Source organism: Nansenia antarctica (genome assembly GCF_963989245.1).
Source record: "Nansenia antarctica genome assembly, chromosome: 1".
NCBI lineage: Eukaryota > Metazoa > Chordata > Actinopteri > Argentiniformes > Microstomatidae > Nansenia > Nansenia antarctica.
The window spans coordinates 25,114,739-25,125,034 of NC_137674.1; the positions used below are offsets into that span (position 1 = coordinate 25,114,739).

At 45.8% G+C, this 10,296-nt stretch overlaps 1 protein-coding gene across 1 annotated transcript; it reads right to left on the reverse strand.

Annotated features, from left to right (window-relative positions):
- Positions 1-268: 268 nt before the first annotated feature.
- Positions 269-10,198, reverse strand: slc39a9 (solute carrier family 39 member 9). The gene is made up of 7 exons (XM_080531797.1): positions 9,596-10,198; positions 7,221-7,329; positions 6,240-6,443; positions 6,020-6,088; positions 4,734-4,819; positions 4,064-4,198; positions 269-3,289 (listed from the first exon to the last, which is right to left on the reverse strand). The coding sequence occupies exons 1-7, from the start codon at positions 9,689-9,691 to the stop codon at positions 3,056-3,058; spliced, it is 933 nt and encodes a 310-aa protein (XP_080387923.1). The 5' UTR covers positions 9,692-10,198; the 3' UTR covers positions 269-3,055.
- Between the last annotated feature and the right edge of the window lie 98 nt (positions 10,199-10,296).

Consider the following 10,296-nt stretch of genomic DNA (forward strand, 5'->3'; position numbering starts at 1 on the left):
GCAGGCGTTACAGTAGGTCTAAATCTGGTTGTGGATCATTTTGAGGCTGGTAAATATACGGGATACATTTGTAAATAAGCTCTGGAAATCTGATCAGCGCTCATGGGATGGAATGTCTCTTGTCCAATCAAATGACCCATTTCAGAGCTTTCGACACAGCAAGACACTTACCTTGAAACATGCATAATAACAATAGATAGCACAACACATTTTCTGATTGCACCAGTTTAAAAAACTTTATTTAAATCATCATTTAAAACACGTAGTTTGTTTTGCAACTGCTTAACATTTCACAATCAAAAGATGGAAATAAGGCAGAGTCCTTATGGAATGAATGATCACATTAAAACCTCCAAACAGTGACCCTTGGAAACTCTCCCCTCACCCTGACCACCCCGCCTAACAACCCTCTCTCTCACACACCCCTCCACCGTACCCCCCAGGGGTGGGACAGCTCTGATGTTGAGGGGCTGCGCTAGAGATTTCCCTTTGGAACACACTTGCTGTTGTTCATAAATCGCAAAGTAAAAAAACTAAATATGCTGCACATGGTCTGCATGCACTACTCCCTAAACTCATACCCTTTGGGCATAACTTCACACCACGCAGCTGTCAAGTGAACCTACGCCATCAACCTTCCATCACATACATGTCACATTTACATGTCAAGTAGGGTACCAACTTGATACCTTCTTTAAAAACATCACAATGACCATGAAGTGATATCCATTGAACAGAAGTTTAATGCATGTGTGTAAGAAGACTTGTCTACCTCCCAAAAGAGCTGTGTATGTACTGTGTGTCTGCATGAAGGTGAAGTTGTTAAAAAAATTCCAATGGCATTGCTCAACTTCAATCAATCAATCAATCAATCAATCAATAGAAAATGGAGCATTCTATCCCACACTAAAATAAAGAGAGAGAGAGAGAGAGAGAGAGAGAGAGAAAGAGCGTACGTACACACACACACACACACAGTACAGTTGGTCTCGCAATGAGACAATTATATTGTGGAAAAAAGTTATTCTGTACAGTATACATACATACATACATACATATACATACATAAACGTGAGGCCTGCCTTAGACAGGCACAGTTACAGACACATCGACATACCCCACCTCATCAGACATGGAGGCGGCAGAGTTTCCATATGAATCCATAGAATCAGCTTCATTCATTCGGCCGTGTGAGAACGCGGTTAGCCTCTGTAGCCAAAATCATTGGAAATACAACAACATTGTTACCTCCAGAAGTAGCACAGACTCACCATGGTTGACACCCAGCAGGTGACATTTTAAGTAAGGTAGGGTAGGTGATGTCCTCATTTCAGAAATAATGTACCACACACACATACATGAGTATTGCTAAGATCTGAGGACACTAAAGATGCAGGGAAAATCTAAACAAGCAAAAAAAAAAAGTCTATCTGACTCAGAACTGTCTGTTTGTTTTTGGCCCAAATTATTAAAAAGTGTCTCTGTTCTAACGCAGTACCGCTGTCTAGAGGCGAGCTCTGGTCCCTTGATTCATAATTAATTTAACAAATGCCCCCCAATCTGGCAGGTGGCATCTCATTGACAAATGCAAAACAGTTAAAACGACATATATAAACACTTTCCCAGACGCAGGTTAAGCCAAATCTTGGATTAAGACCATTAAAGATGCTTTTTTTCTGGGAGTAGGCTTAATCCAGGCTTAATCCGGGCCCTCCACCACACATTCTGTCTCTATAGGCCAGTATACCAGGCCATTCAGTCTCTATACAATCATCTAAATATGTTCTTTCACCAGTTCCTTTGCAAAGACAACTGGATGGGAGAATACAGGCAAATTCAAGGAAATTAGCAAGAGCAAGGACCATTCAATAAGGGAGGCAGGCGTTACAGTGGGTCTAAATCTTGTTGTGTCATCATTTTGAGGCTGGTAAATATACGGGATACATTTGTAAATAAGCTCTGGAAATCTGATCAGGGCTCATGGAATGTCTCTTGTCCAATCAAATTACTTGGTCGCTCTATGACGTTTAACCCAGCGTGCGCTCCGGCGCTCTCTGAGCGAATTTACGAACGCACCCATGGTCCTGGGTGCAGAGCATCCATTAACGTAGTTCAAGCAATCTGAATCATTCACCTTAGTTTAGGGTCTGAGGAACGAACGCACCCTACAGGTGAGGCATGCATGTCCCGCAGTCACACGTTACTTTACTGTACACGGCCTAGGAGTCAGGCTTTAACTGACACACCTGGATGTGAAGTTCCAAGAGACAAGAGAGCTTGATGACACTTAAGAACAGTAAGTGTCTTACAGTAAGAGTGAAGTTCCTATGGCTGATGCGTCAATGATCCATGATGGCACTTAAATATTCATTTTAAATCAACCTGAATACCAGTGAGGGTGATGGCCGCTACGTACAACCAAATGAAACACTTCACTGTTACTGCAAGATGCCCCGAATTCACCCCAACAACACCGTGACCTTGAACTGCCCATTCTTACTTCAAAACAAAAAAATAGACAAGAGTCTCGGACTTTGACAGGTCATGGACATCTCTGTAACACTAAAACAGGATCGATAATAATAATAATAATAATCCAAAAACCTTAACGGTCTACATAGATGGTAGACCCAGTACTGAGACAAAACGAAGATACAAATGTCTAATGAAAACAAGAAAAGAAGAAGAAGGATAAATGGTAGAAGACAGTCTCTCGTCAACAGTACCAGCACAAAGCTCTCCGTGGTGAGTGTTGTGGAGGCGGTCGTTGTTGTTGTTACTCTGACGGCTGTGACGTCATCACCCCCTTCCTGCTCTCAGGTGCGTTCGCCTTCAGCCACAAGTAGATGAAAAACTCTAGTAAACTCTGGTAAACAACCTCTGTCCATCTCATCAGCAGTCCTGACAACAGGTAAGGTAATAAGACATTTGAGATCTGTGACATTTGAGGTTTCTGTTTTGGCTGCTCTCCCTAACCCTCCCTGCTTCTTACTCTCCCTCTGATGAACTCTCTCCCTCTCTCCTGCCTCGTCTCTCCTGCCCTGGGCTCTGTTGTCTAGTGCTGGTGGCCCACAGACAGCACCAGGGGGATGAGGCAGCCCAGAACCAGCGCCCCCACTTCCACCTTGCTCAGTCCCTTAGCTCCGTTCCCTCCCGTGGGGGCATGGCTATGCCCGGTGCCGCCCACCTCGGGCAGGACGTGGACAGTGGCCACGTAGAGGAAGGTTCCGGCGGAGAACAGCATGGCCACCCCGGTGGCGTTGACGTCCGACAGCGCCTCTTTACTGCTCTGGATGGGGACGGACCAGGGGGAAGAGGAAGGGGACGGACCAGGGGGAAAGGGAGGGGGATTCTCATATTAGCATGTGAAGTTTTTTTCCTGATTCTTATGACAGGGTTCCTACAAGTTTCAACAAGACCTTTTTGAATATAGTTTTGGACCTCTTCGCGGCGCCATATGCTAGCTTTTTGTCATCCTCGTGGTGATGGAATTAGGGATTTCACTGCCATACAGACAAAAAAAGGAAGCAAATCTGATTTTTTTGGGGTTCCAGCTCGATTAATTTCCGCGTAAATAGATTGGACTGATTTCCTTGCAGGATCTCATTTTTAAGACCTAGCACCTCATTTTTAGACCGAATAACTGAAATTTGCAACCTTTTTAGGCCGTAGCATTTCGTTTGCTGGATTTGAGACTTTAAGGCTTTTTAAGACCAGCGCGGGAACCCTGGAATGAGTTGGAGTAGCAGGCCGTGGTTGTGAAGCCCAATGCACATGGCGTGCGATTTTGTCGCACCGCAAATTCGATTCCATTGTTTTGAATGAGACAATGCACACGGCGTGCGATGCGATATTGTCGCACGACAACATTAAATTCTCCATTCACACCCACACACTTCGGTGGTGTGAATTGAGAATCGAATGTTGTCGTGCAACAATATCGCATCGCACGCCGTGTGCATTGTCTCATTCAAAACAATGGAATCGAATTCGCGGTGCGAGAAAATCGCACGCCGTGTGCATTGGCCTTGAGAATCATGACTGGACGGGGTGGTTCGTTCACCTGGCTGAGACCCAGGAAGGTAAGCATGGCGAGCACAGGAGCTGCCAGGGCGAAGACCAGCAGATGTTTACGGATGCGGTTCCTCTCCAGGCCGGCGTGCATCAGGAAAGAGACCAGGCCGAATGCAGCCGGGGCCTGGGGGACAGTTAGAGTCAGGGGTAGACGTGGTTAAACACACAAAAAGTGACCAAAGGAACCCAATACGGACACACATTTTTTTTTTTTTAGGAAAAACAAGATCGGTAGACTACAATGTGGGAACAAAGGACTCATCACAGGGTTCGACAGTAACGCTTGCCCGCTTTCCCGGAGCAAGTAAAACATTTGCCGGGTTTGTTTGCGCGAGCCCGACGACGCTGCTGGATCCTGGATATGTTTACCTGTGTGCAGGAAGAACAACAGACGGCGCAGGCGCCAGACCAGACTAGATGATCGCGGAGTGAAGATATTATCAAAGCGCCTGTCGATCACCCGTCGCATCGAAGTGCACGCTTTCATAATATCTTCACTCCACGATCGTCTAGTCTGGTCTGGTCGCCTGCGCCGTCTGTTGTTCTTCCTGCACACAGGTAAACATATCCAGGATCCAGCAGCGTCGTCGGGCTCACGCAAACAAACCTGGCGAATTGTTTTACAAGCGGGCAAGCGTTAATGTCGAACCCTGCATCACCTTGTGGAGCATAATGGCCACAAAGACGATGAGCTGGACGCTGGTCTGGGACGTCGAGGCGGCCGCTCCAAGAGCCACTCCATCCGCTGGGGGGAAACCAAGAAAATGACATAAGAATTTACAGCAACAAGTCTCTCCAAATCTCCATTTAAGACCTTTTAGACCTTTTTAATAGTCCTCTATTATACACCTATAAACGAAGCCTTGCGCATTGTGACAGGATGCCTGCGTCCTACCCCGGTGGACAACCTTCCCATCCTAGCAGGCATCCAGCCCGCAGGCCTCCGCCGCATGGGAGCCACAGCACGTCTCGCCTACCGGGCCGTGGAGCTTAATAACCACCTGCTCCATGATAGGCTCACTATAACAGCGGAGCCCTCCCGGCGTCTCAAGTCGAGACACCCATTTGTGCCTGCCGCACAGGATCTCAGGCAGCAACGCAGAGATCTTAACATCAGGCAGGATAGGCGGATTATATGTGGCGTGCGGAGTGGGAGGCTAACACCGCCAAACTCCGCCACCACATCCCAGGCGCCGGCCCTCAGCCCCTCGGGATGGACTTCCAAGGCTATCCTGGGTGAGGCTCAATCGTCTCCGGACCGGCGTCGGGCGTTTCCGCTCATCAATGCACAGATGGGGCTTGGCCCCAAATGCGTTGCGCGAGTGTGGCGCAGAGGACCAAACCGCAGACCATGTTATCCTGGATTGCCCGGTGTACCACCCACCCACCCAACGGGATGCATGGTCTGTCGGTATTAGATGACGAGACGATGACGTGGCTTCTGGAGGGCTGTCCAGAAATATAGCCCGGGTGAGCCCCTCAACCAGGTCTCGGGGTGGTAAAAGGGTAGCCCCTCGGCCCAAGCCTGGTGGAGTGGAGAGGAAAACAACTACCCATACGCCGAAGAAGATAGACCTCTTTGGATAGAATTTTAGACCTATTTGCGACACCGTATGATAGCTTTTTGTCATCCTCGAGGTGATGAAATTAGGGATTTCACTGCCATACAGACAAAAAAGGAAGCGAATTGGCATTTTTGGGGGTTCCAGCTTGATTCATTTCTGCGTAAATAGATGTGGTCGGACTGATTTCCTTGCAGGACATGCTAATCTCATTTTTAATACCAAGCACCTCATTTTTAGACTGAATAACTGGAATTTGGGACCTTTTTAGGCCTTATAGATTGGAATGCTGGATTTTAGACTTTAAGGCTTTTTAAGACCAGCGTGGTAACCCTGCTAAAGCATTCCTCTCTGTGCCATGGATGTCTGACTGGGAGACCTACCTGCAGCGTGGACCACCAGCCCCAAGGTGGTAGTGATTTTTGAGCTGGCAATTCTCGCTGACTCTGGATCTAAACGAAGAAAGTGCACAGCACCACACACACACACACACACACACACACACACACACACACACACACACACAGTGAGACAGAGTATTTAGGGGACAAATACACCTTGCGTTAACTAAGCATAACCCTAATGGCCAGTTAGCTCACTGACCGTCACTGCTGTGCACGTGGGAGCTGCCGATCTGGTCCACTAGCAGCATGAAGACGAAGCCCAGAACCAGGGACACGCCGATGTAGGCGTGGAGGTGTTCATGGCTGTGGGCGTGCTCCCCACTGTGCCCCACAGCTGCGTTCACCTCCCCCTTCTGCTCTGACACCCCTTCCCCCTCAGCCTGCCCATGGCCTTGGTGCATACCTGCATAGATACAATCAAAACATGACAACCAATGTGTATTCATTTCAAACATACACTTCAGAATCTAAAATCACAGACATCACTTTTTGTTATTCAAAACCACTGGTACCATTCACTATAGTATTCGGTTGTTAAGTCGTGACGTGTTTCCGGGTCCAAAGTTGTCTGAGGCGCTCACGGAAATTGCTAAACATCACGTTTGACGTCAGACTTAACAACCGAATAGTCTTCCACTCACCATCCCTACTAGACATCTTTAGACATCATAAATAAAAGAACCTCCTGAAAGTCATACATGACATGTACCACTTGGGATGAACATGAACCGTGTTTGTCAACTCAATCACACAACCAAAATACACAGAAAACGGTATGCTCTCTATCTCCTCTCTAACATGGTTGTAGTTTGTTGTATTTTTATGTAACTAGAATAAGTGTTTCATATTATGCCAAATGTAAAATTGTATAATGTAATGATATATTTTAATGTTTGATATTTGTAATTTAAAGTATGTTTTATATGCTAAATGTTACTTGTAATGTATGTTTTAAATGTAGACTCCAACTGGATATATACGTAAGTGTTTTATATTATGCCAAATGTAAAATTGTATGATATATTTTAATGTTTGATATTTGTAATTTATGTTTTACATGTCAAATGTTATTTGTTATGTATGTTTTAAATGCGGACCCCACTAAAAGTAGCTCATGCCTATGGGTATAGCTAATGGGGATCCTTCCAATAAATAAATAAATAAAACAAATAAATCTCACCCTCCAGGGCTTCTGCATAGAGTGCATGGACCCCCTCTGGAATGATGACAGCCAGCGCAGTGCCACACAGCAGCCCTGCTCCCAACACTGTCACCAGCTTCAGCTTCCCCTGCAGCAGACCAAGGGGAGAGGGGCACGTCAGCATTACTCATTTCGTGAGCTTAGAATGATAAGGTTCTATCTCCGTTTAGAATGATAAGGTTCTATCTCCGTTTAGAATGATAAGGTTCTATCTGCGTTTAGAATGATAAGGTTCTATCTCCGTTTAGAATGATAAGGTTCTATCTCCGTTTAGAATGATAAGGTTCTATCTCCGTTTAGAATGATAAGGTTCTATCTCCGTTTAGAATGATAAGGTTCTATCTCCGTTTAGAATGATAAGGTTCTATCTCCGTTTAGGGTAGTTCAGAGATATTGAGCGTCAAAGTTTTTACATTCCATTATGTTTTGTGAGATGGAACCTTTGTATTTTATTAATTACTAACTCAAAAATGTCAACATTTTTAAAAACAACACCACACAGGCATTAATAAACACCTAATGGATCAGATTATGTAAAAAAAACTAAATTTTGACCAAAAATGGAGATAGAACCTTATAATTCTAACGTCACGATTTGATGTACTCTACTCTGTTATCTGTTCTGTTGCCAGGGGACATTTGCTGATGCAGGACGTTAGGCTTATCGTCCTACATGATCTATTACTTAATTCAATTGGATTTTGCACCTCCTAAAAGGTCATCTAGGAGTAACCTACTATGAAGACACTAATATCAACAAATCAATGCCTGGTCAAGGCATAATCATGATGACTGGTTTTCGTGTTTGACACAGGCAGATGAAGACAAATTCCAACAAACTCATTGAAGTTAAAACGCATTCCCATGACAATTGATTTGACATGGTATTACCCCCAAATCTGAGGAGTGAGTGAGTGGTCAATATGCCACACATTCCAGACATCTGACAACAAAGTGAACTTTGACCCCCTCTGTATATTTTATTTTTCATTATTATTGGTTAGCATTTGCTTACAATTCTATTCGTAGACCAACAGACCAATAAAGCATTGAGAACTACATTCAGAAGAACTTAAGAGAAAGAAGAAGACTGACCAGATAGCCTACTAAGCTAGCTCACTATGGAAGACACCGTTTGTCCAGGGAAGTGTTCACTTCAGCCATCACACTCACCTCTGAGAAGTGTTTAGCCATCACACTCACCTCTGAGAAGTGTTCAGCCATCACACTCACCTCTGAGAAGTGTTCAGCCATCACACTCACCTCTGAGAAGTGTTTGTCCATCACACTCACCTCTGAGAAGTGTTTAAGCCATCATCACACTCACCTCTGAGAAGTGTTGAGCCATCACACTCACCTCTGAGAAGTGTTGAGCCATCACACTCACCTCTGAGAAGTGTTCAGCCATCACACTCACCTCTGAGAAGTGTTCAGCCATCACACTCACCTCTGAGAAGTGTTGAGCCATCACACTCACCTCTGAGAAGTGTTTAGCCATCACACTCACCTCTGAGAAGTGTTCAGCCATCACACTCACCTCTGAGAAGTGTTCAGCCATCACACTCACCTCTGAGAAGTGTTTAGCCATCACACTCACCTCTGAGAAGTGTTCAGCCATCACACTCACCTCTGAGAAGTGTTCAGCCATCACACTCACCTCTGAGAAGTGTTTAGCCATCACACTCACCTCTGAGAAGTGTTCAGCCATCACACTCACCTCTGAGAAGTGTTGAGCCATCACACTCACCTCTGAGAAGTGTTCAGCCATCACACTCACCTCTGAGAAGTGTTCAGCCATCACACTCACCTCTGAGAAGTGTTCAGGCATCACACTCACCTCTGAGAAAGTGTTTAGCCATCACACTCACCTCTGAGAAGTGTTCAGCCATCACACTCACCTCTGAGAAGTGTTCAGCCATCACACTCACCTCTGAGAAGTGTTCAGCCATCACACTCACCTCTGAGAAGTGTTGAGCCATCACACTCACCTCTGAGAAGTGTTCAGCCATCACACTCACCTCTGAGAAGTGTTCAGCCATCACACTCACCTCTGAGAAGTGTTCAGGCATCACACTCACCTCTGAGAAGTGTTCAGCCATCACACTCACCTCTGAGAAGTGTTTAGCCATCATCACACTTACCTCTGAGAAGTGTTTGTCCATCACACTCACCTCTGAGAAGTGTTCAGCCATCACACTCACCTCTGAGAAGTGTTGAGCCATCACACTCACCTCTGAGAAGTGTTCAGCCATCACACTCACCTCTGAGAAGTGTTGAGCCATCACACTCACCTCTGAGAAGTGTTTAGCCATCATCACACTCACCTCTGAGAAGTGTTGAGCCATCACACTCACCTCTGAGAAGTTGACAGCCAGCGGGATCGTCCCGGCCACGTAACATCCCACCAGCATAGCCAGAGAGAAACAGCTGATCGAGCTGAAATCGTCCATACTTGCTTCTTTGTGGATCGCTTGATGGCAAGTCACTTGGATTTGCTCCAACCTCTAGTAGGTAGGTATGCACACCGGTAGACTGGCTAGCTCTGTCGCTGAATTCACACACACGAAAGAAGGGTTGAACAAACTTCCAGATATCTGGCTTTAGCTTTGGGTAGGTTTGCCCGACCACGGCTAAACAGATACAACAGATTGCAGCTAGCTACTGAAGATCAGGAGTAGCGAGTCAGATCAACGCCACTGATCAGGTCCAACCAGCGAGCTGTGTCAACACAACAATGATCAAAGACGTCGATGCTAACAGTTAGCGTAGCTAGCTTGCTAGCTATGTTCTGGCCAGCCTAGCTTGACAGAGCTCTAACAGCCATGTTGACAGCTCTATGTCCTAGCTAAATCACTCATAGGCGATGTGCCTATTTAGTCCACATCGTTTTCTCACACGTGCCTATCTACAAATCCTTCAATGCTCCCGTTTCGACCACAATGGTTAGCTGACTATCAAGTCTGTCTCCATCTTTTAATTGCAGAGGCAATTACTTCCGGGTTGCCAACATCACTTTCTTGTGCGCTGCTCATGTAACATGTGCCACGTAAACGTG

Bases quoted from the DNA above. Each gene is read 5' to 3' on its own strand.
- slc39a9 (XM_080531797.1), bottom strand. From the start codon at position 9,691: ATGGACGATTTCAGCTCGATCAGCTGTTTCTCTCTGGCTATGCTGGTG. The intron at 4,199-4,733 runs GTGATGCAGGGT...ACTGTCCCCCAG, and splicing joins TGGCCATTATGCTCCACAAG to GCCCCGGCTGCATTCGGCCT. The intron at 3,290-4,063 runs GTGAACGAACCA...GTCCCCATCCAG, and splicing joins CCTTCCTGGGTCTCAGCCAG to AGCAGTAAAGAGGCGCTGTC.